The sequence below is a fragment of the Myotis daubentonii genome, chromosome 4 (assembly GCF_963259705.1).
Source record: "Myotis daubentonii chromosome 4, mMyoDau2.1, whole genome shotgun sequence".
NCBI classification, from domain to species: Eukaryota; Metazoa; Chordata; class Mammalia; order Chiroptera; family Vespertilionidae; genus Myotis; species Myotis daubentonii.
The window spans coordinates 72,542,791-72,565,234 of record NC_081843.1 but is presented as its reverse complement, the minus strand read 5'-3'; the positions used below and the strand labels follow the sequence as shown (position 1 = coordinate 72,565,234).

General features: G+C 40.0%; 1 protein-coding gene across 3 annotated transcripts in view; it reads left to right on the top strand.

Annotated features, from left to right (window-relative positions):
- RASGRF2 (Ras protein specific guanine nucleotide releasing factor 2) overlaps window positions 1-22,444 on the top strand; it is a 190,902-nt gene that overhangs the window by 62,521 nt on the left and 105,937 nt on the right. For all 3 annotated transcript variants that reach the window (XM_059694194.1, XM_059694193.1, XM_059694195.1), the window contains exons 3-7: window positions 6,561-6,708; window positions 9,030-9,119; window positions 14,601-14,854; window positions 16,247-16,326; window positions 16,718-16,911. In XM_059694194.1, the coding sequence (XP_059550177.1) occupies window positions 6,561-6,708; window positions 9,030-9,119; window positions 14,601-14,854; window positions 16,247-16,326; window positions 16,718-16,911 (766 nt within the window). The remainder of the gene's footprint in view (window positions 1-6,560; window positions 6,709-9,029; window positions 9,120-14,600; window positions 14,855-16,246; window positions 16,327-16,717; window positions 16,912-22,444) is intronic.

The following is a 22,444-nucleotide window of genomic DNA, read 5'->3' as shown; positions in this document are numbered from 1 at the left end:
GTATATGATCAGGAAATATTTTCAGATGGATTATAAAGACAATGAGAATGTTCTGAGTGAGTTTAGACTGATCTTTTAACCCTTGAAACTTTTCTCTGAAAGTCTCCTCCCGTCTCCTCTTCTTCCTTCAACTTATTTTTATTGACCATCTCCTCTGTGGCAGGCAGTACAATAAGTGCTTCACCTACTTACCAGTCTTTATTTCTCACAGCTACCCAGGAGGGTATTATTAATCCCATTTTACAGATGAGAAAACAGAGGTTCATGATGATTAAGCACATTGGCCAAGATCTAACACAAAGTTGTTTAGCTTCAGAGCTGCGATTTAAACCCAAGTCAATCAGACTCCAGAACCTTTAATTAACGTGCAGTATTGCACCTCTCTTCGTTCTTGTCTCTTTCTCTTCAGTTCTTCCCTTTTCCATTTCTTTTTCTTTTCCTTGATTCAGAGATGAAAATGGATTTATGTGAGGTCAGGGTTGAGAGCATAAGGTGCTAGTTCCAAAATATTTCAGTTCCTTTTCTCCAAAATATTTCTCAAAGATGTGCAGGGGTGGCGACTAAATGCTGTTCTCCAGGTGGGCCTTGGGGGCAGCTTGCTGGCATCATGATCTAGGCACACTGTTCAGCTGTCTTTGCTCTCAGTGGCTCTGACTGAGGGTTTTGCTCCAGAGTTAGAACTAATGTAGAATGACTTGCTGTAGAAGAAGGTCAGGGCTTCAAAGGTGAAAGAAGTATCAAGTTGGCAAGGTAGGGCCCTTGGGTCATTTCCAGACACAATCTTTGTCACCACTTGTGTTCCCTTCTACCTGGGAATTAAAGTGAAGTAAATAATTTAAAACGCGCATTTGCCTATCTTTTTCATTCCAGAAAAGCCAGGCACTACTAGTAACCAAATACAGAGTATAAATTACTTTTTAAATGGTGAGATTTCAAGTAATAGATTTTTTTTCTGTATCATAAGAACTGTCATATAAGTGGAAGTGAGTTGGTAGCTATGCAGTATTGATTGGCAAATGATCAAAACCAGGGCCTGTGTGATCTTGATAGGAAACGGACTTTAGAAACACTTCAGTGGTTTAGATAACCAAATGGTAAAAATTCTCTTCTCTTTGGATTTGAAGATTTGGTTAATAATTGATCTTTTGTCCTGATGTTCTAACTTTTTGGTCCATTATACTTACGTTTCCTTTGACTTTGAAGCCCAGGGTTAGGTTTTTTGATGGCTTCCTTTTCATCTGTTTTATACCTGAGTTCTTCTACTTGACTTTTTTGCTCTGTGATGCTTCTTTCATTTTTGTTTTTTAAACCAGGGAACTTGATAACTGTTTCATTAAGTTGAGTTCTTGGTATAATCTTGGATCTGTGAAATTCATCCTGACTTTGTTAATACATGAGCAGAGCCAGAAGGTTAATGAAACTGATTCAGAGGAAGAACTTGTCAGCCACGTTTGCTTGGCATTGTGCTAATTAAAACAATTGGTTGGTTGACTAAGTATTTCACCTTTAGAGGACAGTTTGATGGCGTTAATTAGGTACTGCTGCCTTATTAATAGAAAATGCTCAATAATTATGATTTCATTGGTCCTTGTTTGTAAAAGCCTGAGCTTTTGATTAACTAATGACTGAGCTGAGTTCTTTTTCTGAGCAACAGTCCTCCTGCCGATACTACACAGAAACAGGGACTGGTCTGAACCCCTCTCTTGGTCACTGCTGTTTTCCTGGGATGGCTTCTCCGTACCAGGCCGATGTGCTGTCTTTTTGTGCCATGAAAATCACATTCTTGCTGCTGGCTTTTGTACTCAGAGCTGAATCTACTTGCCCCAGCTGGCTTTGAGAAGCCCTTTGGGCCATTTTCTGAGATGTAGAGTTGGATTCTCCCTTAGATCTGGCTCAGGGAAAAATTGTTTTGGAAATAAAATTCTCATTTGAAAGTTTGACCTGGTCCAGGAAGCTTGTTTTAAACTTTTGCTTGTAGTTGACCATTATTGTATTTTGAGAACACTGACACATTTAAAGATAATTTAATCACATATTACTGGCCCCAGTTCATGAGAAACTGCTAGCAAGACTCAGTCTTATTTTCATCTGAATGATGTGAAGCCAAAGCATTTTAATAGCAATGAAGTCTGTGCTTTTTCCATAAGTGGTCTGCTAATTTGGTATGAAACTTTGGATATTTCCAATAACCTGATACTTCATCTTTGTTTCCTTGGTCAAATCTGCCCACCATGGTTGATTTAGTTATAGACATTAGGACAATCAAAAACACTAACTCAGTTGATCCTTAGGGCTCACAGGCTGCAAAAACAATGTACAGTCATTGTAAAGGGGACAGCTTAGGAGAGGAGAGCTGGCTGTAAAGAGAGAGGAGATTAGTGAGAGTGATATAGTGTGAGAACCTCATGCTAATGTGATACATAAAAAATATTAATTAGTCAGTGGGGTGGAACTATTGATATAAGAGAATTTGAGAGCCAGAAAAAAACGGAAGGTGGTAATGCTGAAGCAGCCGTGAGTACAGAATGCTCCAGAGGCCTGGTGCAGCTTATTGGGCGGCTGCTGCCAGGCCAAGAACTGCTAAGTGGGGCACTGCACTGTCACCCAGGATCGGGTTTTCCCAATTCCCAGAGACACTGTCGTACCCTGAGAGGAGGAATGTTGTTCATAAGACTTTTCTCAATAAAATTGAGCATAATCCTGGAGCTAGGAGCAGTTTTCTTTAGTTACTTGTTATATGACTTTTCAGTTTGAGTTTTACTCTAGTTCTTATTCTTTATATCTCATTAGCATATTAGCTATAATATTACTTTCTCTTTCGTAAGTATGTCTTTAATCAAAGTAACTAGGATGAGGTTCTGGCCCATCTAATAATTCTTTGTTCAGCGAATAGAATTTTTATTCTTCTGTAAAAATAATTAAGGCTTATGATTTTATACTGTGCCTTTGACTGGACTCTTCAGGATTTTATTGGAATGTTTCCATTGATCCTATATGGAATAGTGGTGGTTTGGGTTTGATTATAAATATTACACATGAATATTTTACATATTTGTACATATACCTCAAACTTGCCATCTGCTGGTATTTGACAGATGAGTTGGCTTTTGCCATGTTGATTTAATGGCCAGAGACTATCTCAGTGAGAGTAGTTAGGCATCTATGGGGACCCAATGAAATAACTCGAATAACTTTAAAATTACAAAAAATGAAAATTATTGTGTGAAGAACAAGCCATGAAAATAAATCATATTAGATGGTGTGTTTTTTTTCATTTGACAGTGACTTTTCATTTGAATGAATATTTTGTGCCAACCCCATGTCAGGTGCTAGACACCATGTCAGGTGCTGGGCCAATCTTTAACATTTTTACTTCGATTATTGTGGAACCTCCAACTAGCTTCCCTTACTTCAACCCCTACTTTTGTCCTTTCTCTCTCAGCAGCCAGGGTGAGCCTATTAAAAAGTCAGATCTTGCCATGCCTTCTATCCAAGCTCTGGCATCTTATGCAGGATGAAAACCTGAGATTTTCTATTATTTTACAGAGTCCTTCATGCTTTAGAATCCTGTTCCCTTGTTTACTTTTATTATTTATTCTCTATCTATAAACTTTTAAACATTTAGCTCCTTTGCTCTAAATTTAAGCCTCTGTTGATTCTGAAAATTAAAAAGCAATAAGGGGCATTTACATCCTGTTATACAAATATTGTGTACCAAAGTATCAAGGTTGATGTTTGGTCCCATGGCGAATAAAAGGTAATCACATGCAATTGAATATTTTCTCCTTCAAGGAGAATCTTGCATGTGTTAACTTCTCATGTCTTTCTAGCTTCCTTTATTTTCTCTGGCTTGTATTCTTGCATTCCATGTCATCTTATGTCTTTGTTTTCTGTTCTATTTGGTTGGGAAAACTCCTCATAATTTTTCTCCTGTTGTAAGTGTGGAGGTTGCCAAACTGTTTGTTTGTTTGTTTGTTTGTTTGTTTGGAACTGGCACTAAGTCTGTTGATTGGTTGCCTGGGGTAGGAATTTAAATTAAAAATATTTCCCCTTAAATTCTCTATTGTGATATAGCATCTCAAGTTACAGATTGAGAAGTATGCCATCTTGATTCTCACTTTCTTTTCTTTTCTTTTTTTTTTTTAAATATATTTTATTGGTTTTTTACAGAGAGGAAGGGAGAGGGATAGAGAGCTAGAAACATCGATCAGCTGCCTCCTGCACACCCCCTACTGGGGATGTGCACGCAACCAAGATACATGCCCATGACCGGAATCGAACCTGGGACCCTTCAATCCGCAGGCCGACGCTCTATCCACTGAGCCAAACTGGTTAGGGCGATTCTCACTTTCTTTAGATTACCCGTGGTTTCTCTTTGGAAGCTTTTATAATTTTTTCTCTACCCTTAGAGCTCTGATATTTTACCAAGACGTGTCCAGGTATGAATTGCTTTCATTTATCCTGTCTAGATTACATTTTATATTTGAACTGTGCCATGGTCAGTTCAAGGAAGGTTTCTTTCATGTTTTGATGCTTCTCTCCACACCCCCCCCCCCGCCAGCACACACACACACACACACACACACACACACAAACACACACACACATCACAGTCTCTGTTGTTTTCCTTCTTGAACTTTCATATGACAGCTAGTACACTTCTTGGATCTATACTCCATATTGCTCAATTTTTCTTTTATTTCCAATCTCTTTGTATTTTTGTTCAATGTTCTTTATCTCACCAACTACCCAGCTTAGTTTTCAGCCATGTCTGGTGTATTGCTTAGCACATTCATTGACCTGTAAACTAGAAAGCTGACAGGAACCAGGTAGTCATTATTTTTCTGACTCAGACTTTCTGTGTCTCCTGTCTCTCTTCTGAACATTCACTATTCTTTTCTCTCTTGGAAGACTCACCTTTTTTTGGCATAGATGTGGCCAAATACTGCTGCCCAACAATGCCAACCTGTTTCCAAGTTCAAATCTTCTCAGTTCAAGCACATAGGTAAGAGGCACAATTCCAGATTCTAGGGAGAAAGAATCTAAGTGGTTTAGCTTGGGCCAGTTATATCCTTTTAGGCCAGTTTAATGTGGTCATTGAGGGCAGGTTTTGTGGTACAAACATAGCTGCTAGGCCCACATTCTCAAAGATGTAAGTGGGTAGAAGATTGGGTTTATATCTCAAAACATATCTGATGCAATATTCTTGTTTATATCCAGTGCACTATTTCTCACTAGAGCAAGTTTAGCTTGTGGTTAAGAACATGGGCTTAGAGTCAGACAGACCTTGATTGGAATCCCACTCAGCCCTGCCACCTACTAGCTGTCTGACCTCTGAGGACCAGATTCTTTCTCTGTACAATTGGGATGATAAAACCTATCTTCTCGGGTTACTGGGAGGATGAGATGAGAATATGTATGGTATTCCCTACACATTCAGTAAATAGAAACTATTGTTAATTATTGCTATTGTTATACCGTTTGGGAAAGATTATGTGAATGGAAGAACATCCATTTTACCACCTTGAATAGTGCAAGAAGATCTGGAGACAAAATTTAGATGCCACAGACTGGCATAGTCAATAAAAATCTCACAGTGAGTTTGCCTTTATCACATTTGATCAAAGAAATGGACATAGGTTAGAATTCAGCGATTCTCAACCTGTGGGTCGCGACCCCTTTGGTGGTCGAACGACCCTTTCACAGGGGTCGCCTAAGACCATCCTGCATATCAGATATTTACATTACGATTCAGAACAGTAGCAACATTACAGTTATGAAGCAGCAATGAAAATAATTTTATGCTTTGGTCACATCATGAGGAACTGTATTTAAAGGGCCAGAAGGTTGAGAACCACTGGGTTAGATTGTTGGAGTTAGGGCTCAAAGAATCTATACTTATTTCCAAAATTAAATTTTTTACTTCTGTTGCTTCTGAAAGTGCAAGGGTAGTCAGTGGTCTCAAAATCCTAAACAGAGCTAAGCAAGGCTGGTGGTTGTTGGTACAGTCATCATAGTTCTTTTCAGCCAGTGCCAATTCTGTTGATTGTTTCATTTATTCTGCTTGGTGGCAAGTCTGTTCTGATTGACTAGTGCCTTACCCAGTGAAATATTTCGAATATCATCCCTGGAAATCAAGTATGTGCCATCAATTCAAAAGACTTCAGTTTCATTGTTTAAAAAGATGTCCTATTTTCTTTATAAAACAATAGATTTCCCTTGCACTTGCCTCACTGATGTACTAAAATTGTGGGTGGCAGCTGTCCTTAAATGAACTCTAATAAAAAATATGTAAAATGATAGTGATTCAATTTCTATACAGTTAAAGGATGCCAAACATAAGCCAAAAGTTAAATGAACTCTGTGAAAACAATATATGTAAAATGATTATGATTCAACTTCTTTATAGATGGGGGATACCAAATGTAAACCAAAGTTAATGTTTACATAAAGTAAAGTTAGCCAAACAAGCTATGCTTCACCTTAAAATGTAGTGCATGCTTTTCTAAATGGAACTATAGTAGAACAATACCTCAATGACTAACTACTTTTCTCCCAAGTTATGCAGACATTTTGATTGAGAGGGAAGTGTTAATGCAGAAGTACATTCATCTAGTTCAGATCGTAGAGACAGAAAAAATTGCAGCTAACCAACTACGGCATCAACTCGAAGATCAAGATACCGAAATCGAAAGGCTTAAATCAGAGGTACTTCCCAGTTGATGGATTCTTCCTCATTGTTTCATGTTTACTGTCATCTGCTTATGATTACTTAAGGCCTATCAGGGTAAATTTTTAATCCCAAACTTAGTTTCTATGCTTTCAACACACACGGCCAAACTATTGATCTCCATTAGGAATGACTCTATGTTAAAATTATGGCAAATATGCTTCAATAAACATCAGGATTATAGGCTGTTTTTTAATTATTTGTGCTCCTGATATCCTTCATTTGACCGGATATGCAGAGTTGACTACAATATTTAACTGTTTCCAGATGGACTCCTAGAGTAATGGTAATTGTGAATCTATCATAGATTCAATTAAACCTAAATGATAACTAAAGAAGGACAAAAAATGAATTCATAATGACTTTCCTTTTTCTAGATTTCAGGAGTCCAACGTCTCCTCTCTCGAATTTTGAAAAACACGTTTAAAGTAAAATATAAGACATTAGTTAGGGTGCATTTTTTCCCTGAAGTTGGAATTCCTACATCCCTCTTCTTCCCCCACCCCCTTAGCATGAACTTCAAGCTCTATACTCCTAGGTAGTGAGACTGATACCAGGTTAGAGCGAAAGGTGGTCTAGTGTCTGCAACAATGGCAGTGTGCCTGGTCCTCCCTCTCTCCAAGAAGCCTGTGTGTGTGTGTGTGTGTGTGTGTGTGTGTGTGTGTGTGTGTGTATACTATATATATATACCTTTTCTTGCTCTCTTGTCATTCCTCATGGGAAGTGTTCAATAGTTAAAGATTTGAAGAGGAATGTAGAAAATGAGTTTTCCCCCCTCTTTCTGACCAGCAGTGCATTAGTATCTCTTAGCTTCAAAGAGAAGAATAGGATAGAATGAAACCTACTACTAATTATATCCTTGTTGACAGAAATAATTCAGGTTCCTCAGCCTTGGTAATTTTATCACTTTTCTGGTATTGGACGACACTTTCTTCTTCGTTTCCTCACATCTTTCTCTTAGACATACTCTGTGAATCCTGTGAGGGGTTTCACCTGCTGCTGCCTGTGCTCATCACCTCCAGTGTATAGAGCATGGGCATAAGCTGGTTCCATCTGGGATCTGCTTGCTTCTCCGGTGATGATAAGTTGCAGATCATGCTCACCATATCATTAGTGTTGTTCACTTCCCGAGTCAACCCTGAAATCTGATATAGTGAAAAAAACAACAGAAAACTTAACAAACCTGCCTTTTAAATACTATATCAGGCACTGTAATTTAAAACAAAATTATTGTGTTCTTTCTTTGCCACAGTAAGCTAGAGCAGATGCTTGTCTGCTAAGTGAAAGAGGTTAGCATTTCCTCTGTAAAAGAAAGTTAGCAGCAAGCGATGTTCCCCAATATTTATCTGTGTGTGCTTCTCTGTATTCACTACATTGTATTTTAGTCTGAATATAGACTGCAGTTAAAAACTGTCAGTAGCAGGTATGTCTTGTGTGGTTGCTTTACAAGAGACATAATTTATTTTCTACTCCTTTTATTTTCCCACTTCTCTGCCAGAACATGGTGGAGATGTGTATTTAGTCCTGAGGATAAAATGTAGACAGTTCAGAGGGAGCAATTATGAGCCCGTAGCTCTGTGTTTGCTTGTTAGTAAATCTATAAAGGCTCTTACATTTGTAAGAGCCTGCAATAGAGTGGCAGTCCGGTGAATTTTATTACTCAATGCAGTTGAGAGGCCATCTGGTCTTGAGTTGCCCCTCGCAGGTCACAGAATTGAGCTGGAGATAGAAAAAGGTCCCAGGTTGTTTCAATCCTTTTTATGTTTTAACCTTTCCTTGGCCGGCTGGAACCAACCTCATGGGTCTGAAGCTCCCAATGCAGTTACCGTTTCCCCAAGGAGATCTGTGAGGCTGCTGTACTGTGTGTAGTTGGACGGACACAGGCTAATGATTCCCCCCGGCAAGCATGAGCATTGAGCTGAGTGTCATTGCATTTGGAGACCACAGGACATTTTAGGAAGCTACCTTTAGCAAGATGGTTGACATGTCCCTCAGCTCCTGAGAAGGCCTGGCTTGGTCATCACTGGCCGTTAGGGTGGTGTTTGGTCCAACATTTCCTAACCCAGATCCTAGTTCACGCTTCCACAGGAACTTCTTATAACTTGTTAGTAACAAACCAATACAGGCTTGGGGTGAAGTTCATGCTTCCCCTGCCACAGCACCAAAGGCAGAGAGAGTGAATAAAAACTGAATGTTTCCTGAGGACCTCAGAAGCTACCTTGTAGGCATGACTTCTTATGAGTTATGGCAATAATCCAGTATTTTTCAGTTCATGAAATGGACCTATTTTGTGTTCTAGATTATTGCTCTTAATAAAACCAAGGAAAGAATGCGGCCTTACCAAAGCAATCAAGAAGAGGATGATCCAGACATCAAAAAGATTAAAAAGGTAGGATGCTACGGGTTTCCAGCGGCGGAGTAGCACAGCGACCAGTTGTTTTGTAATAATGTCTTTGTCACCCTGTCCCTGGGCTGCGAACCTTGGTGTTTCTGTTCTAATGGCTCTGAGCTTTGCCCTTCAGAGTGATCAGACATGACTACTTTTTTGGAAAAGTTTCAGCTTGAGATTTCTTCCCCGTCCTGAGAATCCCCTTCTGGATTCTGTGGGAAGGACATTAAGATAATAGTGTTCCCCAGTTGGGTTAATTAGGTGCTGTTTAACCTCCTAATTTTATACTGCTTCTTATTTTGGGGGAGTGTTTTTTAAATTACACTCAAACATATTTCTTTTAGCATAGTCTTTAGTGCTTATTTTTTTTGAACATGTGAGAAGATTAGGTAAATCACTACATCTGCTCAGATTTCTGGTTTATTATTGTTTCTTTGTTGTTCAACATCCACAAAATCAGCAGATCCTTTCCATCTTACTGTTATGTATAACTGTACAACTTTTGTGATTAACCAGACACTGGTGCCCAGTCTAGTCTACTGTGTTTGCCTTAGGTCATCTAGGTTTTTGAGTTCGGTATTCTTCATAGTTCTGTGTGAAGCACTTACTCAGTTTTGTTAACATTATGTGGAAAGCCTCACCATTAAACTGTTTATATGTTCTTTATTTCTTAATCCTGTTTTCCTAAGCTAAATAATCATTCCCCTTCAGTTGTAGCAAAATTTTAGCTAAATATTGCTTAGAATTTGAAATAGAAAAGCTTCTTAGGACTAAGTTATAATGCTTTTAGTTTTTAAGAAATGAAAAAGTAAAATAACATCATTTCTTTCTTAGAATTTATAACTTTATAAATTGAATTTGGTTTATGTTATTGTGTTACAAGATTCATATTATTGCCTTTCTTTTGATAGTATGCAATTGCATGTAAGCAACGATATCAGTAAAATACAATTTTCAGTGCAGTTGTAGAAGCTGGTCTGTTAGGAAGTAAATGAATCAGCTTTTGCTCAGCAGGAGATAACTGTCCAAATAAATAGGGAAGTTTTATTTAATATAAAATTCAATTTAGTTGATTTTTAAAAATATTCTGTTACATGGAAGAATAACGATAAAGTAAATAGTTTTTACATTTAATAACTTTCTATTTCTTAATAGGAAAAAATTATAAAACTATTTTTAAACTTATTAAGTAGATTTTGAAATTAACTTTATTGTTTTTCTGTCCCAAATCAAACTAATACCTGTGTGGAAAAAGGGCTGTTTACAAATGAATTATTTTCTCTATTCTGATTTTGACAAATATCAACATAATTTGTCAACTTCAAGAGACCAAAAATTGAAGTTAGTTATTATTCATAGAAATTTGCCATTAGATTTTTCCAAATAATATACATATAATTTCTCCCCACATAATTCTATTAAAATAGGGTTAATTTTTATTGTTTGGGGTAAGTCAACTGTATGAATGTCTGTAGAAAATTGATAGTATGCTGACAACATCAGTAGGTAAATGAGAGAATTTAAACATTGGAAAAGAAGAGTAGTTGTTTAAATACATGATAATTTAAACCACATGGGTAAAACAGTATGGAAAAAATAAAAAGTGTAAGACTGAATAGATAGCTATGATACTAAAAGAAGATTTGGTAGTGATTTAATGCTCTCAATTATATGTGAATTTGCAACCTGCTTTGTTGCTGAATCTGCCCCTTTAATATAACAAATCCTAATGAATTATCATATAGGCTTTTTATATTTAGAAAGGACCTCAGATATATTTGGTCAATTATTTTATAGATGAGGAAGTAGAGGACCAGAAGTCAAGGTCACTCACAAGGTTAGTTGCAGAGCCTTTGGGTTAAGGATTACGTCATATACCTGTTTGCCTTGCACCCAGCATTTACCTGGGCATTTAAACAATGGTCAGTAAATATTTATTGGCTAACACACACACAGGCCAGTGTACTTTGTGAGGTTTGCTTATTATTTTCAAACCATACATAGGGAATTTAGATAAATATTTTAGAGGCTAGCATATCTCTCTATATAAAAGGCTAATATGCAAAGTGTCCCCTTGGGAGTTCGAGTGGGAGACTGGGAATCTGATTGCTCGCTATGATGTGCGCTGACCACCAGGGGGTGGCGTGGAATGAAGAAAGGCCTCGGCCAGCAGCCGGCAGCCCGGGAAGGAAGGCCCTGGCTGGCAGCCAGAAGGCCCCAATCAGCCCTGATCACCGGCTAGGCCTAGGGACCTGGCCTGCATGAATTTTGTGCACCAGGCCTCTAGTTTTCTATAAAATTGATTTTTAAACTGTATTTTATGTTTCTTTTCACAAAATAATAACCGTTGCAAATTGTTAACATGTATTTTTTCCATGTGGCTGGAAAAGAGAGTCCTTACAGTTACCAAGGGGCAGGTAAAAGAACACTAAGTTTCCTTGCAGCCTTCCTAGCTGTGTGATTTACCATGAAATTTAGTTTACTCATCTGTAAAAGTAAGAAGTTGGATGAGCTTATTCCTAACACTTATTTTTAAATTTAAACAAATGACATCTCAACAACACAAAATCAAATAACCCAATTTTAAAATGGACTAACGACTTTAATAGACATTTCTCCAAAGATTACATACAATTGGCGATATATATATATATATATATATATATATATATATATATATATATACCTAAGTGACCGTTATGACCAGAAAGACTGGTTGACCAGTCGCTATGACACACACTGACCACCAGGGGGCAGATGCTCAACGCAGGAGCTGCCCCCTGGTGGTCAGTGTGCTCCCACAGGGAGAGCACCGCTCAGCCAGAAGCTGAGTTCACAGCTGGCGAGCGCAGCTGTGGTGGCGGGCGCCTCTCCCAACTCTGCGGCAATGCTACCAAGTAGCGGCTGCAGGCACAGTGGGCTGGGATGAGCGTGAGTGGCATGGCGCCCACTTGGACTCCTCCCTGGCTGCCTGCTGCTTGGTGCACTGCTACATCCCCCAAGAGATCCTGGATTGCGAGAGGGCCCAGGCCAGGCTGAGGAACTTCACCCCTCCCCCACCCCCTCTGTGCATGAATCTGTGCACTGGGCCTCTAGTCTATAATAATAAAAGCGTAATATGCTAATTAGACCGGACAGCCGAATGACCTTCCGGACATCATTCCGGATGTCCTTCCAGATGAAGCTGCCGCAGTGGGGGCTTAGACGGAGGTTGTTAGGGGTGATCAGGAAGGCAGGCAGAGGCGGTTAGGGGTGATCAGGCAGGCAGGCAGGTGAGCAGTTAGGAGCCAGCAGTCTTGGATTGCAAGAGGGTGCAGGCCAGGCTGAGGGACCCCTCTGCCTCTGTGTATGAATTTTGTTCACTGGGCCTCTAGTTTGTATATAATCTTTGGAGACATCATATAAACATAAAAAGATGCTCTACATGAGTAAGCATCAGATAAATACAAATTAAAACCACAGTTTGCCCCTAGCCGGTTTGGCTCAGTGGATAGAGCATCAGCTTGCAGACTCAAGGGTCCCAGGTTCGATTCCAGTCAACCAGTCAAGGGTATGTACCTTGGTTGCGGGCACATCCCCAGTAGGGAGTGTGCAGGAGGCAGCTGATTGATGTTTTCTCTCATTGATGTTTCTAACTCTCTATCCCTCTCCCTTCCTCTCTGTAAAAAATCAATAAAATATATTTTTTAAAAAACCAGTTTGATATCACTGCATACCTATTAGTATAGCTACTCTCATGAAAAAAAAATAATAACTGTTGATGAAGATGTGGAGAAACTGAAACTCTTGTGCACTACTGGTAGCATTGTAAATTGATTCAACTGCTATGGGAAACAGTATGGTGGTTCCTCAAAAAATTAAAAATAGAACTACCATATGATCCAGCAATTCTACCTCTGGGTACATACCAAAAACAATTAAAAGTAGGATCTTGAAAAGATATAGGCACTCCTATGTTCATTGCAACATTATTTACAGTAGCCAAAAGGTGGAAGCAACCCAATGTCCACTGAATGGATAAAAAAAAAAAAGTGATACATATGTATAATGGAATATTATTCAGCCTTAAAAAGGAAAGAAATCCTGGCACATATTACAACATGGATGAACCGCGAGGGCATTATACTAAATGAAATAAGCCAGACACAAAAATACAGATAACTATATAACTATATGACTCCACTTATATGAGATATCTAACGTAGTCAAATTCACAGAAACAGGAAGAATGGTGGTTATCAGGACCTAAGGGAAGACTGAAAAGGCAAGTTGTTTAATGAGTATAAAGTTTGTTTTGCAAGATGAAAAAGTCTCAAAGATCTGTTGTGCAACAATGTGAATACAGGATGTAGCAAAATTATGTTTATAGTTGTGAGTACACGAAATAGAGAGTGTGTTCTTATATTATTTAATAATTACTGTATTATTTTCCACATGAACACTACTGAACTACACACTTAAAAATGGCTAAGATGGTAAATTTTATGTTATGCATTTTTTTTACTACAATTTAAAATATTTTAAAAAATATCTGATTGCTAAAGAATAAACATTCGTTCTTGAAATGTTAATAACTAACCATGTAATATTATTATACTAGAGACCTGATGCATGAATTTGTGCACCAGTGGGGTCCCTCAGCCTGGCCTGCGGGATCGGGCCGAAACTGGCTCTCCGACATCCCCTGAGGGGTCCCGGATTGTGAGAGGGCACAGGCCAAGCTGAGGGACCCCATCGGTGCACAACTGGGGTTGGGGAGGGATGCGGGAGGTTGGCCAGCTGGGGAGGGACTGTGGGAGGGCTCCAGGGCATGTCTGGCCCATCTCACTCAGTCCTGATTGGCCAGACCCCAGCAGCAAGCTAACCTACCAGTCAAAGCGTCTGCCCCCTGGTGATCAGTGCACATCATAGTGACAGGTTGACCAGTCAACTGTCTGCCCCCTGGTGGTCAGTGCAAATCATAGCAACTGGTCAACTGGTCAACTCTCTGCCCCCTGGGTGGACAATGCACATCATAGTGAGTGGCTGAGCAGCCTTAGCATATCATTGGCATATTATGCTTTGATTGGTTGAATGGCCGACTGGCCGACCAGACACTTAGCATATTAGGCTTTTATTATATAGGAGGATGCTGGTGTCCATTTAGGCAGGCCTAAATACCTTAAGCTTATGGAAGAAATTTGTAAACCTGATAAAATTATTATTTTAAAAATCATTTATATTCTGTTATCTGAAAAAAGCCTGCCATTACATATTCTAGGGGTGGGACCATTAGTGCACCAATGAAAGAGCAATGTTTCATATGGCAAAGGATGGACACCTTTACTGACAGACTTAAAAAGTCTGTCTCACAGATCCCTGAGGTCTTCTCTTCCCTTCCCTTCCCTTCCCTTCCCTTCCCTTCCCTTCCCTTCCCTTCCCTTCCCTTCCCTTCCCTTCCCTTCCCTTCCCTTCCCTTCCTTTTTCTTTTTTGCTCTATAGGTTCAGAGCTTCATGCGAGGATGGTTGTGTAGAAGGAAATGGAAGACCATCGTGCAGGATTACATCTGTTCTCCTCATGCCGAAAGTATGAGGAAGAGAAACCAGATTGTGTTCACTATGGTAGAGGCTGAGTCAGAGTACGTTCACCAGCTCTACATCCTGGTCAACTGCTTCCTCCGGCCCCTACGAATGGCTGCCAGCTCCAAGAAGCCCCCCATCAGCCACGACGACGTCAGTAGTATTTTCCTCAACAGGTTTGTCTTGGCATAAATCAGTCATGTGAAAAACCCATTTGTATTTCTTAGAATTTTTACTCTACTCATAAAAAAATCGGTTTCATAAATTCACTTTTATGAGTTTATGACATTGAAAATAAGAAAGCTATTATTTGTGTTTCATTACTAGTCCAATTTGTATATCTTTATCTTGAATCTTGGCATGTAGTTTTCTGTTTTTCTCCTCTATTTGATATATGTTTTCTTATCATTCTGTGGGGGTATGTTTATGTTGGGGAAGATCATCTCCCTCACAAAACGAAGGAAATGGAGTGATTAATGGGTCATTACATAAGATTTATACAAAAGTACTCTAGGAAGAGCAAAACCTAACAGAGGGCCTGAGACTTTCTAGTAAATCTATTCACTCAATAAATATTTATAGTATCTTCACTGCTGAGGATTCCTCAGTGAACAAAGCAAAAAATAAAAAAAAAATAAAAAATCCCTGCCTTCATGGAACTTAAGTTTTGATGAAGGAAGACAGACAATGAATAGGGATTAAGTGAACTATGTAGTCTATCATGTGGTGATGAGTTCTGTAGAAAATGAAGAAGCAAAGGAGAGGCCTAGCTGGTTTGGCTCAGTGGATAGAGCGTCAGCCTGCGAACTGAAAGGTCCCAGGTTCGATTCTGGTCAAGGGCACATGCCCAGGTTGTGGGCTCAAACCCCAGTGGGGGACTTGCAGGAGGCAGCCAAACCATAATTCTCTCTCATCATGGGTGATTCTATATCTCTCTCTCCCTCCCTCTTCCTTCCTCTCTGAAATCAGTAAAAAAATATATTTTAAAAAAAAGCAAAGGAGATAGGGGGGAAGGAAAGTGCTTAAGTGTTTCACTTAAAATTTTAGTTATTTGTTTTTGAGTAGATAATAGTTCACAAGTCAAAACAACATGAAAACATCAAGCAACAGTTAGAAATCTCATTTTTACCTTGCCTTTGCCCACCCCATTCCCCCACTTTCTGTATGTAATCATTTAAATTAATTTCTTATATATCCTTCCAGTGTTTATTAATGTAGATGAAATCAAATGTGGATTTTGAGTGTTACTTTGCCCCTTCTTACACAAAAGGCAATGTATTTTTTATATAGATTTTTCTTTCATGTATCAATATATCCTGGACATCTTTCCATATTGCTATCTAAAGACCATTCAATTTTTAAAAAATTGCTACATTGTATTATATTATGTGAATGTGCCATAGTTGTGTGTGTGTGTGTGTGTGTGTGTGTATGTGTGTAATGAGAAGTCTGATAGCATGTGATTAAAAGCTAGGCCTTGCTGTTGTGAGGAAGGAGGGAGATTTTCCCACATTGGGTGGCAATGGCTCTACTCAAGACTAAATTATATTCTTATTGCATTTTTATAGTGAAACAATCATGTTTCTTCATGAAATATTTCATCAAGGACTGAAGGCAAGGTTAGCAAACTGGCCTACTTTAATTTTAGGTAAGTGCATGCTTTGGTTTCTCTTACTCTGACTACAATTAGAGTAAAATAATTTCAACATTGTTCAGCTGAAGCTGTTGAATTTTCCCACTGATCTGTGAGCTGCTTTAGCCATTGGGAATTTGTCTTATTGGCCTTTGGGTCCTGCCCTAGTATTGACCTTTCCCCTGGCCTGTCATGGTCATTCTGGGCTAGAGTCAGGCTCTGCCCTGGGGAGCACTCTGTCAGATCAGTTATTCAGGCACCTGGACTGGTCCCCATGGATGTGTGACACCTGGGACTGGGTGGAGCCACTCCCTGCCACTCCCATGGAGTGAGCACAGTCTCTCTCCAGTACCGTAGCTAATTCACTGAGCACCAGAAGAAACTGCCGTTTTGCTTCTTCTTTCAGCTGATCTGTTTGATATCTTGCTCCCCATGCTGAACATTTATCAAGAATTTGTGCGTAACCACCAGTACAGCCTCCAAGTGCTTGCCAATTGTAAGCAAAACAGAGATTTTGACAAGCTCTTGAAACAGTATGAAGCCAACCCTGCCTGTGAAGGGAGGATGCTAGAAACGTTCTTGACCTACCCGATGTTTCAGGTGAGTCCTCTGGGATGCATATTATGAGTCACTAGTTCCAGCCCAATGTTCCTCATGAAAAGAGGGAGATGTGTAAGGATCCCCTGTGAAGAATTATAACACACATGCCTCACCTCTCATCTTGATCTTGACCTTGAGATAATCAAATTTATGCCTCACATTCTCTCTGCCTAGTATATATAAGAAAGCCAGGCATTTCTGAGACAATTACATAAAAAATGATTTTTTTTTTTTGAAAAGCAGCACAGTGTTCTCTTTATAGAAAGATTCCACGCAGACCTCTTCCATGAAGTCTCCTCCTCCAGCATGTTTAAAAATATTATTAGGGTTACAGAAATAGGATGCTGTGCAAATGTTCCAGGGTATGCTGGTTGCATAAAAGGTTCCTGAGAAGTTGAGTGGACTAGTGGGAAAGTCTTGTGTTCCTGGCCATCCTCCCCACCCTGCTGGCCTTGCTGTTGAGTCTCCCTTGGCTGGAGCTCTGGAGAGCAAAAGGAGGACCTCCCAGGTGACAGAGGCTGTGTAGACTTAGGAGCCAGAGGCATTAGCTGGCCCGGGGACTCTTGGCCCCTCTCGGGCTGCTGCAGGGAGGCTGGGGCTTGTCATGACATTCACTTTGTGGGAGTAGAGCAACCCAAGGGATCAAGTACACTCGTGTTCTTTCCTGTATCTTGGGCTTTACCATTAAGAGCCCTTGAGTGAGAATGGCAGAGGCCAAAATGTGAACTGAATTGCCTGTTCTCTTGAAAAGTGTTGATGCTGTTCTTTTGGAAAGGCATCGAGTGTTCCGATGTGGAATTTATGGGGCTTCTGGCCAGCCCTCTAAATTGTCATGTGGTAAACCGAATCCCCGAATCATGTGTGTTAGGGTTTCTGTGGGGAGCTTTGTCCCCCTCAACGCTGACCCCGGTGGATCATTTTCTAGCCTCAGAAAGAAATGTTGGCCTGGTTTGTGATGGTTTGTCTTACAGTTTGTCAAACCTGCTTGAAATCCTGGAAATTACTATAGAAGTTTATAAAATCTCTATAAAAACAAAAAGGATGCATTTGAAATAACTTAAGTATAGTGGAACTTTGTAATGTTATTGTGTTTTTTCATGGAACTGAATTGTTTGAACTCTTTGCCTCTCTGAGGAAATATTTCACAAGGAAAAGTTCAAAGAAAAAAAGATTTCTTTTTTGGTAACCTTATACAAAATTGTAATTTAAGATTTATTTACAGTGAAACAAAGTTTGCATAATGCAATGTTCTTCTGAGATTCTATTTGAATTTTTGGCAGTTGCCTCTAGGTTATGATTAAAATACCCTAAGTTGACTCTGTTCAGCAATCCCAACTCAGGTGAATATACAAAGGTAGAGTGTGAAAGACACATGGAACATTCAAAGAGGTTCCCAGCTCCTTCCCCACCGATGTCTTTCCAATTGCTGCTTAACTCCCCCTGGTGAAGCTCTCTCAATGTTTTAAAATGGCAGGCTGCACTTGCACTTTAGGTGGCATGTCCAAAAGTTGAATGTAGGGCCTTGGAAAGGCCTGTGGATTTCTTAAAAATGCTGTGATGCTCTTCCACCACCTCCCCCTCCCTCCCCATGGAGCTTAAGCCCAATAACAATGACTGGGCATTTTGATTGACCCCAAGGACTTCCCATAATATGGACAAGGACCATTGGACTGGGAATCCTTGGGAGACCTGGATGTCTTGCTCACCCTGTAGTCATAGCTTTGGGGGAAATAATGGAACCATCTAAACCTCCATTTCTAGATCTCAAAATTGAGGCAGCTGAGCTGTGGGTATCTCCCGGGCACTAGCTCTCTGACTCTGTGACAGTGCTCACATTAGACTAGTTCTGAAAGTTTGGTTGGGTAACTACATGGTGGTGTTAGTTTACCAGTGGTCGGCAAACTCATTAGTCAGTAGAGCCAAATATCACCAGTACAGCGATTGAAATTTCTTTTGAGAGCCAAATTTTTTAAACTTAAACTATATAGGTAGGTACATTGTTATTAACTTAATAGGGTACTCCTAAGGCTTAGGAAGAGCCACACTCAAGGGGCCAAAGAGCCTCATGTGGCTCGCAAGCCGCAGTTTGCCGACCACTGGTCTAGGCCCTAACCCTCTCTGCCTCTGCCAAGACTGTGGTGGCCCCAAACCTTAGAATTTAACTGAGGGGTCAGATGTTGAGATTCTCTGGCTTCGTCCAGACCAGGGTAACCAAGAGCCTCAGCTTATGAGAGCCATTGCTTGCTCTGGGAGAAACCTCAAATTTAAAGAATTTGGCCAGAACTGGTCCAACTGCAAGAAACGGGCAAATTGAAAGAGCACAGAATTGTGCTCTTTACTTATTCGCTTCCTCATAACTATTTTGCTTCCTTATAACTATTTTGAATAGACCAAGAGGGGAAAACCATCAGCGTTTGCTGCCCACGGCCCTCATCCTCACTGATGTCTCCCCTCGGTCTTGTTCATTTGGGGTCTCTCCCTCCTACTGTCTCTCTAGAGTGACACATGGAACACTTGGGGGTGGGCTGCTCCTTCTGGAAGTTTAAAGGTTCTTATTGCTAGGTCCATGTCCATTCCACTCTTCTTGTTCTCTTTTGGTCCTTTCACTAATGAGGTGGAATAGTCATGAGGCACTTGCTCTCTCAGATGGTCGAGGCACATCTATGTCCCTCTGCATACATTGTATTAGCAGTGGTACTTATGCCTTGCTCTGGTGTAGGCTGGACACCTTGGGATGAGGGCGGCACATTTCAGTTTTTTGCTGTATAGCAACAATGGAAGAGGTGAGCCTAGTTCATACCTCCAGATTATTTTTTTCGAGCCTGTATATGGGGACAGAGGTTGGTGTGGAGCAGAGAAAGGGGAGAGGTGATTGGCAACTTTTAGCCTGTGTATGTGTAGAAAAGTATTATATTCTACCTCTTTCTGGGTCCCTTGTCCAGTAAGTCAATTGCTGCTGTTAATGAACTATGTTGAATTATGGAAACATGGAGGAATTGCAGAATTTGGATGATACAGTGAATATATCCTCAATTGAACTATCAGATAAGCAAATCCAAATGTTGCCAAGAAGTTTGTTATGAAAAACGATGTAGTGATTAACATAATTTTTATTTTGCAAAGACAGTGGCTTGTCTGGAACTGTTTAAATTGGCATCATCCGCTCATAAATCCATAGGTAAGCTGATCATGAATTCATCATGGTGAGACCAGCACTGTTAGATGTGCACCAGAAAGTAGACACCTGTTTATGGTTATTGGAGAACAAACTAATGAATGTCTATAAAGTAACAAGTATTGTTCCATAATTGAAAGCGGAATGATGATTCATCTAGATCAGTGATTTCAACTGGTGTGCCTCAAGAATTTTTAAAAGGTGCAGTACCTGACTAACTTAGTCAGGGGCACTTGACTTCTTTTCCCTTAGATTGTCAAATTTAAAAAATGACAACAGCTAACACAACAATAGCCATCCGGTGTGAATGAATCAAAATTTATATCTATATATTTTTTGTCAGATCGGCAAAAAATATAATAACTTTTTTGGTGTGCCACAGAATTTTAGTAATTAGTTTATGTGTGCTATGAGATGAAAAAGGTTGAAAACCACCAATCTAGACAGTACTTTCTCTGATTCTTAGGTTTTGGGGGAACAGATTTATAATTAGCACTTGACTATACAGATAAGCTCTTTGAAGAGCTGTCCACTTCTCTGCAGAACATTCTTTGCCCACTTTTTGGCAGTTTTAGGCATGTTTGTTCCTTCACTTTTTCGTGGAAAAGGCCAGTTACTAAATTTCAAATCCATTCTCTTGAACCTTAGCCAGGGAGCTCTCTAAAATAGATGAATTAATGGGGGAGGACCATGGAGGTATTGACTAAACTCAGTTTTGTGGGGTTTCATGTACTATAAGTAGCCAGGCTCTCCCACTCCTGCCCTCTTTGTTATGAAAAACTGAGTACCTTAGCTGGTGATTGCCTTGATTTTCTTGTGGAGTACTAACTTAGAGGAAAACTTTGATCAATCATGGGATTAAGTGAAAGGGGTATTTGAAAGTATACTTATCCCGGGAGCTTCACCAGGGTCACAGCCCTACAGGCTGTCTCGGTGAGAGGTCTATGGGGTGGGAGGCAGCAAGCCTTCAGAGGGAAGGGTCTGCTGTTCCCCACCTCCTATGACTAGGGAGTCGGTAGCACTGCCGAAACCTTGACTTGATGACATTCCCTAGGATGTGATCCCCAGTAGGAGCTGCAGATTGATGTCTGTGTTGATGGCGCTGCCCTCTGTGCTTCACACATAAATGTGGGCATCCGGTACATATTAGTAAATTACCCAGTGAAGGCCACCGCTGCCGAGAGCAAAAGCAGAGCTGTGGACAGACTCACCAACACCATGTCAGGTCAGAATGCAAGCAGCTACCCACGGAGCCCTGGGAAACTTCCACTTTCTTCATTCTCAGAGGCGCTCCCAGGGGTTGAGTGAGACCCCAGTCCTGGAGCAGGCTTACTGGGCGAGTGCACTGGTCAGAGCTGGGCTCGTGGCTGGCTCTGCCATTTACTATGAGGCCACATTGGGCAAATTACTGACCCTTCCACACTTAGTTTCCTTATACGTAAAATGGGAAGGAATCTTATGTTGTTGGAGGATTATACGCACATGTAAACCTCGAGCACCTGATCTGACCCACAGTGAGCAGTGTTATGGTAGCTATTGTTCATGTATGTTATTAAGATTAAACCCACTGCCCCTGATTTCTAACAAATTTTAGTTTCTAAGCCAGTAAAATTTAAATATGTTGAATCACTGAAATTTGAGTTAAATCTCTGCTATAGTCTATTAAAACCTTCAGAGGGTTGGTGAAGTTTCTTCTGCCTTTGGCAGGATGTGGGTAGTCTGTTTTTAAGCAAAAGTACAAATAAGTAGCTTCGTTAAACAATACTTTTTACTGCTAGAAGGAGGATCAGAATATAACAAGGGTGAACATATCTTCTCCCAAATTTTAATTCTTTTTTAATAAATATTGATTTTTAGAGAGGAAGGGGAAAAAGAGAGGGGGGGGGGAGAGAGAGGGACATTGATGTGTGAGAGCTGAACATCGATTGGCTGCCTCCTGCACTCCCCCTACCTGGGATAGAGCCTGTAACCCAGGCATGTGCCCTGACCAGGAATCAAACCGGCAACCTTTTGGTGCATGGGACAATCCCCAACCAACTGAGCCACACTGGCCAAGGCCCAAGTTTCAATTCTTAAAGAGAACATTACAGTAGGATTGTCAATTTTTTTTTAAAAAAAAGTTATGAACAGACAAATATATATAACATACAGACTCTAGTGACTTGATGATAACTATATCTGTTTCCCTATGAACCAATTTTCAAAAATTATGATTAAGAAATGTATGATTATATTAAAAAATCAAAAGAAACAATTATTTCTTTGTAGCAATACTTTATTACTCTTTTCATGTTTTCCTGGGGAATTTGCGCATGTGTGTACTAGTGTGTGTGTGTGTGTGTGTGTGATGTTTGAAAC